Source organism: Macaca thibetana, chromosome 6 (assembly GCF_024542745.1).
Source record: "Macaca thibetana thibetana isolate TM-01 chromosome 6, ASM2454274v1, whole genome shotgun sequence".
In the NCBI taxonomy this organism is placed as follows: Eukaryota; Metazoa; Chordata; class Mammalia; order Primates; family Cercopithecidae; genus Macaca; species Macaca thibetana.
In genome coordinates this window covers 171,535,878-171,558,594 of record NC_065583.1, presented here as the reverse complement: position 1 = coordinate 171,558,594, position 22,717 = coordinate 171,535,878, and the positions used below count along the sequence as shown (strand labels likewise).

At 40.7% G+C, this 22,717-nt stretch overlaps 1 protein-coding gene across 1 annotated transcript in view; it reads left to right on the top strand.

Annotated features, from left to right (window-relative positions):
* ADAMTS16 (ADAM metallopeptidase with thrombospondin type 1 motif 16) overlaps positions 1-22,717 on the top strand; it is a 180,998-nt gene that overhangs the window by 78,821 nt on the left and 79,460 nt on the right. Inside the window, exons 10-15 of the mRNA XM_050793134.1 lie at positions 5,023-5,118; positions 13,964-14,112; positions 15,842-16,014; positions 17,796-17,926; positions 19,936-20,059; positions 20,463-20,707. Coding sequence (XP_050649091.1) covers positions 5,023-5,118; positions 13,964-14,112; positions 15,842-16,014; positions 17,796-17,926; positions 19,936-20,059; positions 20,463-20,707 — 918 coding nt within the window. The remainder of the gene's footprint in view (positions 1-5,022; positions 5,119-13,963; positions 14,113-15,841; positions 16,015-17,795; positions 17,927-19,935; positions 20,060-20,462; positions 20,708-22,717) is intronic.

Below are 22,717 nucleotides of genomic sequence, written 5' to 3'. Positions count from 1 at the left end.
TCTTAGGTTTAAGTCCGTAATCCATCTCGAGTTGAAGAATGTGGTACAGACAATTTGAGGAAGTGAATCTGGTGGTGTGCCATTCACAATATTGAAGCACCACAATACGGTTTCAGCCCAGCCATCGGAAAATGTTGGTTTTACCTGGGGTGTTATGTTGTGATGATAAACCTTAACCAAGTTTATATTACTGAAATTGGTCTTTGTGAACATAACTCTTAAATTATGGACTAGAATGAAAAGAGAGAGGCTTCGTTAAAGGTAGTGTACCTTAGCTGCAAAGATAAAGCAAGAGTGAATACTCTGCATAGGTTTGGCTCTTTTCTATCCAAGTTAGGTATTTGTTATTAAAAACATGTTGTCTTCATCGTGTACCTATCATGCTTTGTCAGTGTTGCTTCGGTGGCCTGACCCTGCAATCTGAAACATAAGTCACCAGAATTGCTTTGAAATTTGATCACCTCAGCATCTTAGGTACTGCTGTTAAACTGGGAGTTCCCCCAACACCCAGCAAGTCTTACATTCCAACTGCCTGGACTCTAGAACCATGTTTAATAGGATCTTTGTTCCAAGAAGACTCTGAAGTTTCATTAAGGATATAACGACCTACAACAATAGTGCTTTAATAAAATCATGGTATGTTATGTACCATGAAGTTAGCAGTTAAGTCAAACTGATGAAGTTGGAGGGAACAATTGGTTTTTGGCTGTTCATTTGTAGTTTACTTTTTTTAAAAACTTTTTCTATTTAATGTTTATGGATACATAATTGTTGCACATATTTATGGGGTACTTGTAATACATTGATACTAAAACAGAAGAGTTCCCTTTTCCTTCTTGCAGGACATGCAACAGGGTTGTGGCTCACTCCTCTGCACCCCTCTGCTCAAACCCCTAGGGGGAGCATGCAGACAGGCAGGTACAGAGACTATGGGGAGCACTCTTGGGCTTCGGCCCCATGGCCGCCTCTAGGAGTGGTGTCTGCAACTCCCAGAACTCCCAAAGCCCAAGTGGGCATGTGTTACGTGCTCTCCTTCAGCTTCGCCATCTGTGGACGACTTGTGTTAACCAGCTCGATAAACCCTCTGCCTTATTCCAAGGGCAGCGGACCAGTGTGACAGCTTTCTGTATCCCAAGCTCTCTCCCAGTGTACTGGAAAAATTGGGTCACCCCCGTGGCCTCGAAGATGAGTGCGAGGTTTTATTGAGTGATGGAGGTGGCTCTCAGCAAGATAGATGGGGAACCGGAAGAGCAGGATGGAGTGGGAAGATGGTCTTCCCCAGGAGTCAGGCTGCCCAGTGGCCAGACCCTTCTCTGGCTGCCCCCAGCTGAATTCCCCTTAGCATCCAGACATCCCTCCTCTCTTCCTTTGCTGCGTCATTCATCTTTCCGCCGTCACTGGTCTGCCAGTCTGCTGGTGTCTGCTGGTCTGTTCCTCTGCTTTTCTTGACCACGTTCAGCCACTGTGTGTGCCCATTAAGATCTCAGGTTTCTGTGGGCACAGGATCGGGGCATGGCAGGCCAGAGTAGTCTTGGAAAATGTCACATTTGGGCATGAAAACAGGAGTGTCTGTTCTCACTTAGGTCTGTGGGCACAGGTGTGAGGGTGGAGTCCTCTCCAGGGACCCTGCCTTTTCTAATCAGCACCTCCCTGCCACCTCCTATTATCAGTACAGGCATATAATGTGTAATGTTCAAAGCGGAGAAACTGGAATATCCTTACCTTAAATGTTCATCATTTCTTTGTGTAAGGAACATCACACTCTTCTAGTTATTTTGAAATATACAATAAATTGTTAACTATCGTCACCCTATGGTCCTACTAAACATTAGGTGTTATTCCTTTTATCTAACTGTATTTTTGAACCCACTAACCAACTCTTCTTTATTCCTCCCATCCCCCTCCACTACACTTCTCAGCCTCTGGTAACCATCATTCCACCATTATGAAATCCATTTTTTCACTTCCATATGTGAGTGAGAATGTACACTATTTTTATTTTGTCATCACAACTCTTTAAGACACTATAGTTTTTATTTGTTTGTCTGGGACAGAGTGTCATGTTTATTAAATGGCAGGGAAGTACATCTATAGGATATCAAGGTCCCAAATGATGTTTTAAATGTCGAAAGACAATACCATAGGTTATATGATTTTCAAGTTTCTTCTAACTTTGTGATTTATTCCAGCCTTGAGGACTGGAGTTGGGGATTGAGCAGGCTCCAAAATGAGGCTTAAAAAAAGAGAGATGGCATGAGCCGAGTCACAGACTGAATTAGAGAGCCACATGATTTGGCAGTGAGCTGTCACCAGCATCCTATATTTGAAGGCTTTATACTTTAAAAAGTTGAAAGCCCATCCCTTTAACAGTATCTTCGTCAGTATTTATTCTGCAAAATGCTCCCCCAAAACTACAACATAAGAATATTCTGAAATTACTCTGAATGGTAGTCTGAATCGTGTTCATCTTAAGTCATCTTTGGCTTTTTATGATCACAGTTTCCTGATTCTTGCTAATGTTATTGTACGTAAAGTTTTCCTGGTCCTCTGTCACTGGTTTTTACAGGAGCAAATGAGTACATATTCAATGTGCCCAGAAAGCATTTATTGAAAGATGAGTAGCAAGCACTGTACCAGATAATGATAAGGAACGTAGTAAAAAAATTTAACATTTTAAAACACAATTTACCTTGTATTATCTTGAGTAGTCTTAGAAACAGCCCTGTGAATGAGGACCCTAACTCCCTAAGGTCACAGTAGTCACACGGCAGAGCCCTGAACGCAGATGGAGACCTGTGCCATTGTCTCCTCGAGCCCTTAAAGTGAGAAAGGAAATGTGAAGTGCCTTCGTGCCTTTACTTTGGGTGCCAGGCCCTGAGGCGAACACATTACCTATAACCACAGCATTTGGCCCCCAGGACAAGTCGACGATTCGATGTTGTTATCCTCATGTGCACACTGAGGACTCAGGGGTCCTGCCTGCCCAGATCTGCCTGCAAAATCTACACTGGATCTGCTTGTCTGCCTAGGAATCCCAAACTCTACTAGACCATTGTGGCCATCTCCCAGATCACCCAACCACACGAGCAGCTTCTGCTTTCACATTCATTCATTCATTCATTCAGTATGAAGGAATCTGCTTTCACACTCATTCATTCATTCCTTAGGTATGCGTGCTCAGCCTCCTGAAGCAGGAGGTTTCTATGCCCCGTCGGTCCAGGAGGTCTCTGTGAGCCACCCAGGGGCTGCCCCACCTCTCTCCCTAGCTCTGGTTCTGACCTATCATATTGCCACCCAGACATCGAGCCGGTGTGCACAGGCTGTGGTTTTAAGGAAGTTTATTTTTATCCTGGCATTCTATCAAGTTGTCATTCCTGCAAGCAAATAGAACTGTCCAGTTGTCTATTTGGAGAATTACATTCAGGGCCCTTGAATTCATGGATTCCTTGGTTTCTGCATACACTCTTTATCTCTAAACACCATTCTGGCCAAGAACAGAGGCCCCTGACACCATATACTAATGAACATAATTAAAGCCTGTCTGAAGGAGAGCAAACCAGGGTGCTCAGCAGCAGTCTTCATGGGAGCAGCCATAGGAGCATCACTGTCTGTTCCCTGCTGACAAAGACCTCAGCCAGGCAAAGCCCTGGCCGTCAACACAACACACCACAAGGGCGAGGATCCCAGGGGACGCAAAAGATCATGACATTTAATTGCACAGTGATTGTAACCATATGAGATTTTAAACCATAGCACAATATGAAAGCAATTGATATCTGAATTAAAACACTGAACGTTTACTTGTTAATATTTCAAGCTCCAAAATCTGGTTTATTAGTGAAGGAGATACAGCCAGGGAAAATATGAAGCTGTGTCTTTAATAAGTACCTTAACTTCTAAGTATATAATGAAATACATGCAGGAGATTTAAGAACTAGTGTTAAAACCCTTCATGAGATGACTCACACAATGCAGAAAACCTTCTTTTCACATGATTGAAATATGGAGTGAGATCACCATGCAGCAAAGTGCCATCTTCCCAGCTGCACTATGTTGATGTGCTTCACTGCCTGCATTTTCCTCATAACATGAATCACCCAGTAGAGGCAGCCATGTAATTTATTGGAGAATAATGCAGCACTTGTTTAAATATTCTGAACAGTTGTGCAGACAATTTAAGAAATGTTTTCAACCTGTCTAGTTGAGTCTACCACCAGCATTCCAGAAGGTTCCATCATTTCACAAGTCCTACTGTTTGCCCTTCATTGAGACATTCCTTTGAACTCAGTAAAAACAATTCCTTGCACTTGGAGAGTCTTTTATAGTTTATAAATCTTTATCACTGGGGCATCTCTTTCTGTATGCGCTAATTGGTGATTTACGGCAAATTCCTTCTTTACCCTATGAAAACCAAGAAGCAAAGAGGGTCATATTCACAATGGAACCTCTTGCCTGGCAAGATGCCTCACATATTTTAAGCTTTAATCACAGATTTGGGGATGGTAGATGCATGGTGAAATGGATGGATGGATGGATGGATGGATTAATGGATGGATGGATGGATGGATAAATAGATGGACAGATGGACGGATGGACAAGCTAACAAGCATCCTAAACATTCTCAATTTAAAAATAAGAATTCAGACTTGGAGAGATTCATGGAAGGTGGGATTGAGAAGGATACATTATGAAATATTAAGTTTAGGTTTTTTAACTTTTCATAGTTTTCTGCAGTGTCTGAATTAAGCATATTTTACATTTTAATTTAGAAAATATAATTTTGTTAAATAGATAATATATAAATAAAACAAATAAAGTATAAGAGATGGAATTAATTTGAACCAAGTCTAGAACATGAGTCTCCTTACTCCTCACTCTATTATATGCTATCATATTGCTAAGTAGGCATTTGCTTGTAAATTATATCTGTTGTTTTCACCTTAAATCTCTCAGTGATATTTTTATTGTAGATGAATGGACAATATGATGTAATCCTAATGACCTTTTAAAAAATTTCTTTAGGACATCTGTAAAGCCCTGTGGTGCCATCGTATTGGAAGGAAATGTGAGACTAAATTTATGCCAGCAGCAGAAGGCACTATTTGTGGGCATGACATGGTAAGAAACTAACTATAGGTATAGCATCGTCTTCAGATGCTAGTCTTTCAACCCATGCATCTTTACTCCTCTTGCGTAGGTATTTTTAAAACATGTATTTCTCATATACATATGCATACCCATGCTCCTATCAAACACTGTGTTTATTTTATATTGATAATGTGAAGAGGAATCCTTTTCTCACTTTTGTGAAAATAAAATTGATGAGCTACCTGGAATTCATAGACACAGAAATCAGACAATAGATGATGACAGATTCAGTCTATTGAAGGGAAACGTTAAGCCATTGATGACCATTTATCATGAAAAGGAACAGCATTAAACAGTGCTGTGAAAGTCACAGAACATCAGTTTGAAGACCCTGGAGCACATCATTTTCACCTATTGTTGCCCCTGTGAGAAGAGAGGGCGCTATAGTAGAGAAAAGAAGAAGTATACAAGATGTTGCAGCAATGTGGACGCAGTTGGAGGCCGTTCATTACCCTAGGCAAACTAATGCGGGAACAGTAAACCAAATACTGCATGTTGCTACTTATAAGCAGGAGCTAAACACTGAGTACACGTGGACACAAAGATGGGAACCATATGCCCCGGGGACTACTTGAGAGGGGATGGTGGGAGGGGGCAAGAGTTGAAAAAGTATCCCATATTATACTCGCTGCACGGGTGATGAAGTTATTCAAGCGCCAAACTTTAGTGACATGTAACCTCCCCATGTAACAAATCTGTACATGTACCCCTGAACCTAAAATAAAAGTCGGAAAAAAAAAGAAATATACAGGATAACAAGTTTATTACTAAATGGTAAAGAATGACAATTTCATTATTAAAACTTTAAAAGATTATCATAATACTCCATAATATTTTAATTCTTTTGATTTAACTTGTAATTGCATTTTTTAAATGTAAAAGACTATTGATGAAGAAAGAAAGATCCTGGACCCAAATTATCACTATAAGTATTTTTGCTTTTTATGTATCTGAGGTTTTTAGTGGCATTAGTGAATATGAAATGATATTTAGGCATTGATCTAGTACAGTATTTGAACATGCCTAAATACCATTGTTCTATTATGTTTAAATACCAGAGAAAATACATCACATCTTACACATATTCAAATGTGACCACAGACAGAAAGGTTTTAAAATGTTGACAACAACGCTAACACATGTTTTCAGGTTAAATTATTGCAGTGCCAACTGAAGAAATGAACAGAAATAAGATAAACTTATTGAGAATAGCCCCCTGCCACCATTCATTCTGGGCACATTGCTAATATGCTTTTTTTTCAGTTCCTCAAAGGGCATGAGATTGATCATTGAATTCTTCTAATTCATTGAATTCTGCTAGTGATCCAGTGATACAGTTGATTTAATCCGTAATACGTAATGTAATAGCAATGCTTTCAGTTTCTTGAAAGAAAATGAGTATAATGAGATACGGCGTGGAAGTTCTAATTGTCAAAGGACATCAGGTAATTTACTTGAATGTTATGCTGCAGATAATCATGACTTTTCTTCTGTCATTGATTAAAATGGATTCCTCAGGTGGTCATTTGAAAAATTATGCCTATTTCTTAAAAGACCAACAGCCTTTTTGACGTTGCCCTTGAGCTATTGCCTGCATGAAACAGGAGGTGGTTCTCCAGGCATCCTGCTGTGTTTGTGGTCAGGTGCTACTTTTTCCCAGGTAATGTAGTTGTGATGCTCTTTCAAAATAACCTGTATGTTCTGGTTACATTTTATGTATCTCAAAAGCACCATTAAATTAATTTCCATTGATATTTGACATTATTTTCCCTTGTATTTCAAATATAGCTTTTTCCTTTTTACTGAGAAAAAAAAAAAGGCTATATTGACATAGAGTAGGTTCCTACAAATTACACAGCTGAACCATGGTCCAAAGCAATAAAGTGTTCTGTCCAGGGTACTTGGTTGTTCAGTGGCCAATGTGGGACTCTGTAAGTCAAAGCAAATAACTGAGGCAAATCTCAATGAATGTAGAGGTTTACTTTTCCAAAGTTGAGGATGTGCTCTAGGAGGAGGTGGGACAAAAATCACAGGGGCACCTGTGACCTCTGCTCTTTCCAAAGAGGACTTTGATGACTTCAATATTTAAAGAGGAAAGAGGCCAGGCCTGGTGGCTCACACCTGTAATCCCAGCACTTTGGGAAGCTGAGACGGGCGGATCATGAGGTAAACAGATCGAGACCATCCTGGCCAACATGGTGAAACACTGTCTCTACTAAAAGTACAAAAAATAGCTGGGCCCGGTGGCAGGTGCCTGTAGTCCCAGTTACTCGGGAGGCTGAGGCAGGAGAATCACTTGAACCCAGAGATGGAGGTTGCAGTGAGCCAAGATCGTGCCACTGCAATCCAGCTTGGGCAACAGAAGGAGAGTTGGTCTCAAAAAACAAAAACAAAAACAAAAGCAAAAACAAGAAAAAACAAAAACAAAAACAAAGGAAAGAGAAGCAAGGAAAGCAGGAAAGAAGAAAAGAGGGGAGAGTAGGCAAATGAGGCCAGCAGGTACATTCTTTTGAAGCTTCAGTCAACACTCACTGAATCCACATTTTACATGTGAGTGGAGATTGAGGATTTGTGAGGATAAAGAAAACAGAGTCAAGGAAGCAGGCAAATATGCATTTGTCTGGGGTGGGTGGAGAGGTGAGTTTTAGTCTTGTCTTTGTCCTGTATCTGTGAAGATAATTAATTCACATGATCATGGTGAAATTAATTCATTAATTCATATGGTCATGGTGAAATTAATTCATTAATTCATATGGTCATGGTGAAATTCAACAGAGCTCTGTTTTGGGGTAAAGATTTGGAGGCCCACAAAGAATTTCCTTGTGAGTAATTTGTGAGGGAGGCCGCCCGTGGAGACACGTGGCCTTCCATCTTCGCAGCTCCCTAGAAACAAAATGGGAGGTGGTTTTTGCACGACACAGTTCTCAAGCTTAACTTTTCCTTTTGGTATAGTGAGTGTGAAGTTCCGAGATTTTATTTTCCTTTCATACATTGTATTTTCTCAGGCTGCTAACAAAGACATACTTGAGGCTGGATAATTTATAAAGGAAAGAGGTTTATGGACTCACAATTCTACATGACTGGGGAGGCCTCACAATCATGGTAGAAGGCAAAGGAGAAGCAAAGTTATATCTTACATGGCGGCAGGCGGGAGGGAGCTTGTGTAGGGAAACTGTCATGTATAAAACTATCAGATCTCATGAGACTTATTCGCTATCATGAGACCACCATGGGAAGGACCCACCCCCATGATTCAATTACCTCCTACCGGGTCCCTCCCATGATGCATGGGAATTGTAGCTACAAGTCAAGATGAGATTTGGGTAGGGACACAGCCAAACCATGTTAGACATCCAAGTCTCACGTAAACAGTCCCTTTTGATATTAGTCGTGTGTCTGTGTGTCATTGTCATTGGTTTGCATGTGCCCCTGTGGTTTATCAGTTTAGATGTGTGTGTGGCCAGCGGTCAGTATCCCAATGTTGTTCTTCTTGATGGGACCCTGTCTCCTCTCTCTGCTACTAAGGATGCTGCTGAGGCTCCACAGTGGTTGTATGAGGTGGTAACATAGACTGATATTTATTTCATTTTTAATGCCAAATGCTAAACTTAGTGCATTGTGTATATTTCATCCTCAAAGCAGCCCTACAGGTAGCCTAGTGCAGTCCCCACTGGACATTCTAGAGCTCTTTTGGGAAAGGCCCTGGGTTCCTCTGTGATCACCCCAGGAGAAATCCAGGGCAAGGGGCAGGGGCCACAGTTGAGATGCGTGCCTGAAGGATTCTAGCTCTTTGGTCACTGAGGACCCCTCTTGTGAAATCAAACCAGCTCTCACTATGTGATTCCATCAGGTCCAGTGCTAGGCACTTGGCCTAGTCCTTACATTGAACCCTCCCTCTGAACTCATTCTGGTAGTTTCTATCATCCCTAATTTCAGAAGAGGACACGGGGCTCAGAGCACATGGGTGCCTTCCCCAGGTCACACAGCTCGCAGAGCTCATCTGTGATGCCCGTTTGATGACTCAGTGCTGTTTTTTCTGCTTCGATACACTGCTCCCTTGCATCTGCTGCATTTAAGTGTGACGTGCTTATTTTGTGAGCAGCAATCGCCACAGGCATAGGCACTTTGTTGTGGCATCTTCCTCTCTAAGATAAAGCCTTTTTCATAAGTCACAGTATCTGTCAATAAGACACAAAACTGTGATAAAGTCAGTCCTAAGAAACCTAATTGGTATTTCAGTGGAAATCTATATGTATATTTAACATAGCATTCTTAATCTTGACCTGATGGCTTCACCCATCTATTATCTGCCTAAAATTAGATCTAATATTGTGTGTGTGTGTGTGTCTACATGCACCTATATTTCCCACAACCCCCTTAGCAGAAGATATAGTGCTTTCTCATCAGATTCTCAAAGTTTTTTTGTTTTAATACTTTTTAAAATTAGGAAAATCATTTAAGTATACTCTAACAGAAATAGCAAAAGATGTAAAAACCGAAGTTACTTTTGCATCGACTTAATACATGCATATTTTGCTATTTCCTTTCTCATTACTTTTGATTGCAAAAACTGCAATTAATTTTGCATCAGCCTAATACAAGGAATTGCAACAGTCATTATCACAGCAAAAAACTGGAATACTGCAAATGACCATCGATAGAGGACTAGTTGGATAAACATCCTGTGGAATATTATGTATCTGTAAAAATGTGATGAGGGTCGTGTCTATGTACTTCTGTGGAATGATGTACAGAACAAATTAAGTGGAAAAGTAGGATGGAAAAACATCTGAGTAATATGCTGTCATTTATCAAAGAAAAGTAAATACTAATCAATAGCTATTTGCTTACATTAAAAAGAATAAACCCTAAATGCTGAAAAGCTTGTAATTATTTTAGATAACTTAAAATGCTATTAAATAATCCCTAAACATCAAAGGCAGAATGAAACATTTTGACCTAATGTATCAAGTTGTTGGCTCAACCAGAATCCTAACAGAGGAATTATTTCAAGAGACTTTAAACTCCAGTAATTAGTCTGTGCATTCCAAATGGGATAGATTCAGTGGAGAAAAAAATGCTACAAATAATTTTAAACTGTTTTCAGTAATCACGTTATTGTTGATGGATTTATTTTGCTAGGATAAAGGAAGTACTAAATGTGCTTATGTTGTTAAGAATCAAGATTTTTAATATATAAAAGAGATACATATATAAAATCAAAGAAGTTAAGTACCATTTATAGTCATAAATTTAAAATTAATACATTTCTAAGAACTAATGAAGTATTTTTTCTTTAAAATTAAAATTTTTAAAGATTAAATTAAAATGTAAAGAAAAAATTAAAATTAAAATTTTTAAAGAGGCTACAACCTCTTAATCTAGTTTTCTCAATAAAAGGAGCCAGAACTTCTTATGTAAATGGATGATTCCAGGCCTATAACAAGTGTAAAAAGTGCAGTAGAAGTTCCTCTTCAAAGAGACTTCTCTCCCCATCTAATTAGGAATAAATAGTAACTTCCCTTAGAAGCACAATTTATTCAAAGACCCGCGCTAACATTCTTAGATATCTGCTAGCCATAATAAAGAAATCAATGTACTCTGTGTTCTTAGCTCCTACATTTTAGCCTAAATATTTGCCCTGTCATGCTTATACTGGTCCAAGCAAGCATTAGGCCATAGCCTGTTCCTCTTCCTTATTTGAAGGTGCTTTTACCTTTCTCAGCATTCCACAGTTACTTCCTCCTTCCTTTGTTGTCCTCTGCCTTTGCCTCTTTTAAGAAGTTCTAAGGTGCTAACCAATTGGGACAAATAGAGAATGTGAGATCCCATTCCAGCCAATGGAAACCAGACACTGCAGTAGGGTGGATGTGTCAGGTTATAAATGACCCTGTATCCTTTGTTCGGTGTACTCTGGTGGCAAAACTGCTGGCAAGTGTACCCTTTCTGCAGAGAGTAAACTAGCCTTGCTAAGAGATCCTTTGTCTCGGTGAGTGTTGACTTTTTTTAACACCAAGCACCCGTTCCCCACACAAGGAATGTACAAGATGAGCCTGGGATACCTCACTGAGTCAGAAAGCTAGAAGCCTTCCAAAGATGTCTGGCTCCTGTCAAGAGGAAGCTCAAGCAACATTTCCAAAAGAAACATATGACATTAGCATATTTTTCTTTATCATTTAGAGAAAAGCATCATGGTTTTCCTGTACAATCTCAAACTCAGGGTACCAAGGTATTTGATGAAGGTTGCTTTTTCTTAAAAGAAGTAATCCAGACAATCATGAAAAAGAAAAGATTTAGAATATCATTAGTCTTGCAACACTCAAAGATGTAAAGGATCTAGGAAATGATTGTTAATGGCTGCTAAAAGTATTAGTTGGGAAGCTGGGGACCTTTGCCAGTCAGCCTATATTCCCTGAATACTGAAGCATCCTAACACCAACGCTCGAGGCCTTACCAGGCATTCTGTGTGCATATACATAAAGCCTCAATGGTTCAGTCTTGCCAAAAATCCAACTCTGAACCTTACCAACGCCTTGGATCCAATTGCCTGATTGCAGCAGATCTAGGGAACCCAAGATGCAGCCAGCAAGATCAAGAGTATGGGAAACTCCCAACAAACAGATCCATTCCTTTATCACATGAATTCAGGAAAAAGAAAACATCAAGGGAGAGTTCGAATGTGGAGAGAGGCATGAGAAGCATGTCGGCTGAATGCAATAAATGAACTGTGTTTTGATTGTGATTCTATGTTAACTGAAAGAAAAATAAAAAAAACACCAAATTGGAATTTTGAACACTTACTAGACATTTGATGATATTAAGGACTGATTGTAGGTTTCTAGGTATGACAATGGTGTTGTGGTTATGTTTTTTAATGTTCTTAATTTGGGGAACCCTTCGTGAAAGAGCTTTGAAGAAATGGTTTCAAGTCTGGGAGTCAGTGTTGGGAGAGAGAAAGTGGACGGGCATTTAGGTGAAATGAGACCGGACATGAGTTAATAAATGTTGAGGCAGGACTGCAGATTTCAAGGACTCCTGTGCTATTTCCTCTACTTGTGTGTATCTGTAAATCTTTCATTAAAAAATAAGCTTTTTACAAAAACAGAAGAGTGAAAGCTATTACCATGCCAGTACCCCTTTCTGAGTCTGTGAACTTTGCCAAGTAACAACAGCAAAGTAAATCAACAACGATGTTATGATGTACATTGAGTTTGCTCACAGATTCCTGGTAAAAAACAGTGGTTCTTTGATAAACATCCTGCTTTCGAGACAGCACTCCTGTCTTCCACTAACCTGACCTCATTCTGGGGCTTCAAATCCTGTTCATCTTCGAACCAAGACAGATTTTCCCAGAAATATTTTCAGAGTTATTTAACCTATTGAAATTCTGTTTTCATGTTTCATGTCTCCTGCATTAGAAAGCTATGACCAGACGGTTTTAAGAAAGGGAAAAAAATAAACAACAATGACAAGTAGTACACACCTGGCAGCTCCTTCCTCTCTGCACAACCAGTGCAACCTCCCTCCTGTCCCCACGCCTGTTGGAGGCTGTCTAAGAGTAGGAGCCTATTCCCGGCAATGGGCTTCTCCTTGAGCCTAAGACAGTGGACTTTGTTCTACACCTGGGGCGAGGGCAGGTAGGGATGGAAGAGATGACGTTGTTTTGCTTAAAGAAAAAAATTGACAAATTGAATGGATGAGGCTTTACTCCTCAGAATTTCTTGTTTTTAAATTGAATTGTTCTTACTTAAATAGCATTAAATGGAGCCATTTGAACTGCCATAGTATGTGGCAACACTGGTCAAATATCAGTGTCTTGATATGTGTTACCCTAATATATCATTTAATAATAGAAGTATTACTTTCCTCCTATGGAAGTAGCCTTTCTTTTTTTTCCTCTCTCTCTCTCTCAGTACAAATCTAGTGGCTCTAAACTTGGAGGTAAAAAGGGACTTGACTTCAGGTCTCCCCAGCCCACAGGCCAAGTTCTTCTTACTCCACCGGGGCCAGGACAAGGGACAAACATCTTCCTTCTTCCTCCCAACAGACAGTCTGGACCTTTAAGATCTTAGAAGTCCACACCAAACCACCCAGGGAACCACCACTGTTGGACACCATGTTAAATAGTGCATAGCGCTGATATGTGGTGCAGTGAATTTGCTACGTGGAATTTAGCATGAATTAAAACGAATGAGCACTTCTCTGGAGAAAGGGGAACAGATAGCATCTCCAGCCTTCGTGGGGAGAGATGAAATTCCACAAGGATTGCTTCATCGCCCTGGAAGCTGCGTGACCTCTAACGTGGCATCGGTTAATCGTCCCAAGGCTCTGAGCCCAGGTGCTTTGGGGTGAAAGCACAGAGCACTGGCCTGAAATGACAAGGTGTTGAGCCATGCGGAGCCCCCAGCTGTGCTTTCCTACCTGAGACTCTCTCTGTTCTGAACATGAGATGTGAAAAGCACCTTGTTTTCAGGACAGGTCAGAGTTCGCTGACTTGGGAGTTAAACAGTGAGACTGAGTATTCAGATAACACTCCTTCATTAAATGTGTTAAGTTTCCAGGAAAGCAGACATTTGAAAATGATTTTTCTATTCATCTTCCCTGTATATAAATTTATAGGAGGATGCTAGGTTTGGAAAGGAAAAAAACAACATTGAATGTACTGTATTTATATTAGGTGCTACTTGAGGGTAGGGAGGCTAACATCTGCATAGTTTGCAAAATTTCCCACTACTCAGCCTTATAGTAGTGGTGAGATGAACCCATCTACCTATCTGTCTGAGTCAAGTCAACTTATTTATGTTGAAAATTTTAGTGGTGCCGGGGAGGACAGTGTGTGAAATATGGTGATGAAGGCCCCAAGCCCACCCATGGCCACTGGTCAGACTGGTCTTCTTGGTCCCCATGCTCCAGGACCTGCGGAGGGGGAGTGTCTCATCGGAGTCGCCTCTGCACCAACCCCAAGTAAGTATGCCTTGACCTCCTTCCGCACAAACGACAATTTCCATGCCATCAACCCTCCAAGCAGTATGCCTGTGTCTCAGCTCTCTCTCTCTCTCTCTTTTTTTTTTTTTTTTTTTGAGATGGAGTCTTGCTCTGTCGTCCTAGCTAGAGTACAGTGGTGTGATCTTGGCTCACAGCAACCTCTGCCTCCTGGGTTCAAGCTATTCTCCTGCCTCAGCCTCCCGAGTAGCTGGGACTACAGGTGCCACCACCTGCCCTGCTAATTTTTGTATTTTTAGTAGAGACATGATTTTTACCATGTTGGTCAGTCTGGTCTCGAACTCCTGACCTCAGGTAATCCACCCGCCTTGACTTCCCAAAGTGCTGGGATCATGGGCATGAGCCATCACGCCTGGTCTCAGCTCTTAATAGTAAGTCTGTGCTATGCATATGATTGTAAGAAGCACTGAGTAGGAAAGGTATTTCACTCAAGCATTTCTTAATTGCCTCTCTGTGCTATATCTTAAGATGCTTCTAACTACCTGACCACAGCAAAAAATAACAGCACCAACAGTAACATTCAGGAATTGGATTTTAACCACATTTACTTGACATACCAAGGATCTGATTAAAACAAATAAGTCGTAAGAAAAGTGTATAGAACACAAATAAATAAGATCAATAAGAACAATTTTTGTATGCAGAAAAAAACAAATTTTTAGTTTTCCATCAAATATATTTCCCTTCACAGCAAGTGGTTTAATTTCCAGCTTCTCTAAGAAGAAAGAATGAACGTGAGAAGCATCACCAATGTGGGGAAGTAAAGAGGCTTTGATTTTTTAGTTTTTAAATTTAACTTTCATTTTAAATTCAGGGATAGAGTACAGGTTTGTTACATAGGTAAACTTGTGTCATGGGTGTGTGTTGTGCAGATTATTTCATTGCCCAGGGATTAAACCTAGTATTCATTCATTATTTTTTGTAGTCCTCTTCTTCCTCCCACCCTCCACCTTCCAACAGGCCTCAGCGTGTGTTGTTCCGCTTTATATGTCCTTGTGTTCTCATCATTCAGCTCTGCCTTATAAGTGAGAACATGTAGTATTTGGTTTTCTGTCCCTGCATTCGTTTATTAAGGGTAATAGCCTCCAGGCTCCATCCACGTTCCTGCAAACAACATGATCTCTTCCTTTTTTATGGCTGCATAGTATTCCATGGTGTATATGTACCACATTTTCATTATCTGGTCTTGTAAAGGATTCACTCAATGGAAAAGGGAGCACAACCTTACCATTCGTGTGCAAGAATGTGTTCTTGACCACTTGGAAATCCACTTTTCCAGCTGGGCGCAGTGGATCCCACCTGTAATCCCAGCTGTTTGGGAGGCTGAGGCAGGTGGATCATGGAGTCAAGAGATCGAGACCATCCTGGCCAACATGGTGAAACCTTGTCTCCACTAAAAATACAAAAATTAGCTGGGCGTGGTGGCACATGCCTGTAGTCCCAGCTACTCGATAGGCTGAGGCAGGAGAATCACTTGAACCCAGGAGGTGGAGGTTGCAGTGAGCCGAGATTGTGCCACTGCACTCCAGCCTGGGCAACAGAGTGAGGGTGTCTCAAAAAAAAAAGAAATCCACTTTCCCTAAGTACCCGCTCTAACACTCTTAGCTTCATCTCTCCAGTAAGCCTAATTTGAAATAATGTAGGTAGCTACTCAAATATGAAAATTCTGACTTCAAAATACACATTCTAGGCCGTCGCATGGAGGGAAGTTTTGCGAGGGCTCCACTCGCACTCTGAAGCTCTGCAACAGTCAGAAATGTCCCCGGGACAGTGTTGACTTCCGCGCCGCTCAGTGTGCCGAGCACAACAGCAGACGATTCAGAGGGCGACACTACAAGTGGAAGCCTTACACTCAGGTGGAAGGTAAATCTCAAACTGCTTTCGGGTAATAAGCCTTGTGCTTTACCACCTTTACTTTCTAAAGAAGTATATGATTGACAGTGTGGTGCACAAATAAACCAGATGTTGCTCTGGGAGGTGAGGGTCACATGTTCTCTTCTGGAGGTTAGTTTTATTTTGCCAACCCCACTGTCATGACTTCTTATCTAAACTTGACCAGCCAAGAGGTCAGAAATCAACACACCACATAGAAAGGGTGTGCATAGTACAATGAAACTCATCAAAGAAGTGATTAAAAAAATACAAGATAGCTCCTGTGTGGAAATTGAATCTGTATGTTTTTGAATTAAGAATTACAGTAGTTGATGAATTAAGAATTACAGTAGTTGTTGCTATAAGCCAGTTACCCATTGAATACTTAAAATTGTCAAAGAATGAAAGAGAAATTTCAGTATATTTTAGAAAATGGAGTAATTTTGAAGCATACTATGTTCAGAAAGTATTGATCTATAACTATAAACCAAGAAGTTTATTTGTGGCATGTATAAGACTTTACTCACCACTGGGAAAGAAATAAGTGTGTTTCCGTGATTAAAATAACTTAAGGTCAGTAGCTCAAGTGGCATAATTAAGGAGAAATTCAAAGAAAACCTAATCATCTTATTGCTTGAAACTGGGAACATTGCCTGAAAAAATGACAGAAGCCCTTTGGACATAGACAAGTGGGATGTCCCATCTGACATTCACGTTCATCATCTCAGTGTATACAGTGTTTTCACAGTGTCAGGTTCATGCAGTTAGAAAATTCTGAAAGGAAATTACAAGCAATTTCCCCGAAGCACGTTTAGTTGTCCCTTTACTCCTAAATCTGTACAAATGAAGCCAGTGTGATACAGGCCGCTAGGGAGAGAGAAAGGTAGAATGAACTTTGAAATCATGATTCAAACACGTGCGTGCGTTCCTCCTGACTGCCAATCTTTAGTGAATAAACTCATTCATCATGGAAGCACACACTAAATTTGATTCTTAGAATTATTCAGTTGTGCCTCTTATCTTGAATGATAAGGAAAATACTTGTAGATGAATCTCAGGCCTATAAATATTTCTAAGACAGAAAAAATGTTCATCATTAATTGTCTCCTTTTTTACTAAGAAGAGAACAAAAGAGGAAAAATGGTTTCAAAAAAAAGTTCATATTAAATATAAACCAAAAAACCTTCAAATGGATTATTTAGGAAGGAAGTAAACTTCCTATTTCTCTTGGTACCAATATTTTAAAACAATATATTTATAGAAAACATTGTTCTCAAGAGATTTCATCTAAGTTATTCTTTTTATTTGTTTAATTTTTCATGTATTTTACCAAATGCATTAAGAAATTCAGTGATGTTTTTGATTCTTTTATTACATTTTATCTGTAAGAATTTTGTGTATTACTACAAAATGGTAGTTTCTTTTTTTTGCATGTCTACAAGATAGTAGTTAATGATACTAGTGAAACAGTAAAGCATTAATGTTGTAGCCAACAAATATTTATTGAATGCCTACTATGTGCCAAACACTGTATAAAAATCAAAGGTCTTAAAGGACACTATAGAGTAAAACTTAATAGTGAAGCAATAAATAAATTTAAAGAAACAAAACAAGACATAATGAGCCAACCTTTAAAAATGCCATTGTAATGTATTATTGTGTGGGAATTATTTTATGGGGGAAGAAAGAAAGTCTATCTAAAATTCAGAGCAAAAATGATCAGAGCTTAAGTATTTTTCTTATTTGTGTTTGTGTGTGTATTTCTTTTTAAGATCAGGACTTATGCAAACTCTACTGTATCGCAGAAGGATTTGATTTCTTCTTTTCTTTGTCAAATAAAGTCAAAGATGGGACTCCATGCTCGGAGGATAGCCGTAATGTTTGTATAGATGGGATATGTGAGGTAATCATGATCCTTCATTCATTCAACAAATGATTCCAGACAGTCTGCTTTGTGTCAGGCATCCCGTAGAGGCTAGAAAGACCAGACATATAAGACAAGCCTTTCCCTCTAAGTCACAGCCCAGTGGGGAGAAAGCCAGAAGAACACATTGATGACACGCTGCTTTGCAGCAGTGGAAGTGTGTGCAGAGCATAACGAGAGGGAGGGGCCCATTCTGTCTTAGATGTGGGTCTGGGACATTTGTTGGGCTCCTAGGAGAAGGCAACATCCACATCCAAGCTAGATCTGAAAGGATGAGTTGGAAGAGGGATGTCAGGAAAATAGAGAGGGGACGTGGTGGTGCCAGATGCATGGGTTGCTAGCAGCTGATTCAGTCATCAGAATGCCCAGAGGGAAAGTGGGGTCTGGGGGAAGCTGTGGGAAGGGTTGGGATGAGAAGAGAGTCTTCAAGGCCATCTCCAAGGCTGGATGGGGATCCTGTGTCCATGTACATAGAGCAGGTATTGAGTCTGGGAACAGTGGAGCCACAGGATTTGGTTGCAGTTTGTGGGCAGTAGTGTGGAGAGTCAGTGAAGCAGGGCTGGGTGAGAGCCTGGGCCACTTTGCAGCTCGGACAGAGGCCTCAGCAACATACAGCAGCTACACATTCGCTGAGGAGGGTGAGCGGACAGGGATGCAGGAGACAAGCTGGAGAAGTGTCGGTGGCTAAATGAACATAAGTGACTGATGTTACCCTTACCTTGACTGGCAGAGGGAAGGGGTGGAAAAAATGTTATTATAAACCAAGCAAAGGTGTTAGCAGATCAAACACATTGCATGTAGACAATGGGGTTTCAAATGAAGAAGTTATTCAATCTGCATATCTTGTGGAGTCCAAAAACATGTTTTCTAGTTCTCACTTCCCCTAAATTATCGACCATGGTAAAGTTCAGTCATCTACTGAGATCCTTAGTGTAATCATTTTTAATACATGAGGGTTAGGCTGGATGATTCCATTAAGATCTCTTTCATTGTACCTCAGCTGTACAGTCCTCAATTTTGTCTAATTGTTAATTGATGTGTTCATTATTTTATTGTGTTTAGGATTCTTAATGATATAGTGTCATAATCCCTTATTTGTAACTCTGAAATCCAAAAAGCTGTGAAAATGGCGGGGGTACCTGAATTTGTTTGGTGGCAAAGCCTTTCCTGAACTGATATGAGACTATTGATTGGTTTTATTTATCTCACTTACCATAAATATGTAGGGCTTTACTATAGAAACATTCATGAGTTAATTATGGGATGCCACCTAGGCCCTTGTGGGATTCTCATATGCATTTCATGCATAACATCTATTACCTTTCTGAAATTAAAAAAAAAACACTCTAAGTTCTGAAATGCATCTGGCCCTGTGGATTTCAAGCCAAGAATTGTAGTTATTTTGCTTCTGAGTGGATTTTTTTTTTTTTTTTTTTTGGCATATAGAGCCTATTCTCTTTGTTAGAAAATGTAATACAAACGAACATCAGAGAAATTTTAAAGAGCTCCTAAAATTCTAAGGAAGTGAATAAACATGCCCTTTATGTAATTACTACTGAGGAGAATTTCTGTGTGTTATCTGCTCCTTCTCTGTCATTGCATGAGACAATTAAAGCCCACAATGGCATATTTTGTTAGAACCTTGTGTAGACACATTGCTTGTCATTGTACTAAGCCCTTTAGGTCAGTCTGAAATTCACCCATCACTCCAACATGACAACCTACAGATTTAATTTAGGGCCACTTGTGTAACAATACTAAAGAGGACAGGTGACGATTCACATTTTAAAAGCTTCCTACATTTTTGAAGGGTGACACTGTAGCCCCGCTGTGCACATATTAGGTATCCAATAAATATTTGTTAACTACCCTACGTTGGTGAAATTTTCAACTCTAGTGGGGAGGAAGTTTCTCGCGTGAGATTGGTGACAGTATTGCTGTGTTGTCCTTTCTTTCATGAATGACATGTGACCTCGTGGGCCCTCCAGAGAGTTGGATGTGACAATGTCCTTGGATCTGATGCTGTTGAAGATGTCTGTGGGGTGTGTAACGGGAATAACTCAGCCTGCACGATTCACAGGGGTCTCTACTCCAAGCACCACCACACCAACCGTAAGTATTTTAGAGCTACCTGCAAGCCTTGGGCAAAGAAGATTGTAACTGAGGCTTCCTAGCAGAGGAGCTTGAGGCGACAGTGAAAATAGCAGGCCTACCTTCCACTGCCTCACTTCCTGTCTCAGCTAGCGCTTGGCTTCTCGAGCCTCTTGCTTTGATTGGAAGTGTTTGCTAAGTTATTTGAAATAAAATTGTTCTTAAGAAGAGTGAACATCACAGGAGCTCTGCTCCAATTAATAAAAAGCAGTCGGGTATAGTTCTAAGGTGACTGGTCACCAGAACACATCTTCCCCCAGTTCCAAATGTGGATTCTCAGGTTTCGTTTACTGAGGACTGAGGTTGCTTAGAGATTCTGCCCTATGGAATGACAAGCTGTATCTTCCCCATTTCCTTTATCTAGAGTATTATCACATGGTCACCATTCCTTCTGGAGCCCGGAGTATCCGCATCTATGAAATGAATGTCTCTACCTCCTACATTTCTGTGTGCAATGCCCTCAGAAGGTACTACTTGAATGGGCACTGGACCGTGGACTGGCCCGGCCGGTACAAATTTTCAGGCACTACTTTCGACTACAGACGGTCCTCTAATGAGCCCGAGAACTTAATCGCTGCTGGACCAACCAATGAAACACTGATTGTGGAGGTAAAGTCCAGCCTCTTGGTTTTGGGGCTTAGATTTTGGGGGTGTTCTGGTATTTGTGGAAATTCATGGCTGTTGGCATAATTTTAAGAAGAATGTAAACAGTTATAAAAAAGAGTGATCCATCCGTAGCTGGAATGGGGCAGCAGACTTGTTTTTATCATCATTCACATTTTGGTGTATGATTACATTTGTATTTAAGTGCTCACCTGTGTTCCCATTTGGGGGTTTTAGCAGTAGATGTTTGCAGAAGCCTTCTTCTGTCCTATATGCTCGACGGCTGTGAGAAGTGGCCACTGTTGAGGGAGGGAGGTGGGCTCTGACTTCACCTGTGTCTGGGGTGGGATCAGCATTTCTGCTGTGTTCTGTGGCAACAGGAGAAGAGAGCCCAGAGGCGAAGCCCCTTGCTGTGTGATGACCTGCCTGTGTCACAGCATTGATCTTGGCTGGCCACAGCTCTGCCGTCACATCAACTCAGTGTCCAGTGGGTGGGTCACCTCCTGAACCGAGCAGTTCTGTTTACTCGTGAATGCGGAGGCTCGCAAAATATAGTCAGATTCTGACAACACCATCTATCACATGCAACTGTGCAGATGGCAGTGGTGGGCAGTGGATGTTCTAACTCCCCACCTTGTTATATTTCTGTGCACAGTTGAAAGAAGGTTCTTGGTTCAAAAGTTGCCCCATCGACCTACACCTTGCTATGGAGGTACAGCCACCTGGATACCCCCACCTATTCCCTGGGGCTGGCCGCCCTATCTCATCCTCTTGTGTCTTCCTGGGAGATGCCTCCCCTGGCAGTCGGGGTGTGGTTTAGGTGAAGCAACTGCTGCATCTGCACAGGTCCTACTTCCCTCTCCTGTCCTGCCCCTGAACTCTTTCATTCTACCCCTTTATAAACATATTTATCTTGAATTCTTTCCTTGATCATGTCTCCCACCATCTAAGGCTTTTAGCTTGAACAATCAGAGAGAAAGAGAGATGCCTCCGAGTTGAAAATAAGTGGGGCTTGTTAGGAAACTGTTCTTAATGGAAGAAGAGTTGCAGAGGATCAGAATGTCAGGGCTGGAGAGTATCTCAATGACCTTGCAGTGCAACCCCCTGTCCTGGGCTTATACCTGTCCCACAACATCAGCACCACTGAGACTGGAGATGTGTCATCAGGCAGAGGATGGAGCATGGGGCCAGGGTACTCAGGGGAGGGTGAGGATCTTGGTCTACATGGGCATCATATCAGGATGCCATGACTCTCAGGTGCAGGCATGGGATTTATGTCAACAGGTTATGGTGAGTTTTCTAGAAAAATCTTCCAATCAAAATTCAAGGATCTAATACATTTATGAGAGGAATGGTGGCTGGTCCATATGATTGGGTTTCAAGCTAGGAAATGTAGAGTCCAAACCCATTCCATGCCCTAAACTATGACTCAGTGATCTCCTTTACTAATAAAACACCTTTTCCTGCGGACTTAACGGGTACCTGCCAGTAGGCAAAAGTCTCCTTCATCTCTCCCAGTAGAAAGTGCTCTAACTTAACTTTGGTCAGGCATGGATCATACCTATTGCTGTTGAAATGTCCTGGGTTATTTGAACTCACCAGGAAGTGTGATGACGCTTTGTAGGTCTCTCTTTCTGATTTACTCAGATGCGGGGATTTGCAGAGGATCCCAAAGAAACACCAAGGGAGATAGTCAAATGCTCTTGTTAGGCTGTATCAGATTATCACATGTACCCCCAATATATGTGTATCTATTATGTAACAATTAAAAAATGATAACCTAAAAATGCTTTTTCTAAGCTGCAAAAGTGTTTGAAGTTTTACATGTAGACATACACTAACTGTAAGGAGAAGGGTACAAAGTCTAGACATTTTTTAGATGAGCTTGAATCTAGATGGGAGGGTTATTCTTGTTCAAAAATTTTATGTAAAGTTTGGATGATAGTCTGAATTTATCATCATAATAAACTTTTTGTTGATTGATTGTTATTTTAAGTAGTCTAAAGCACGTCAGCA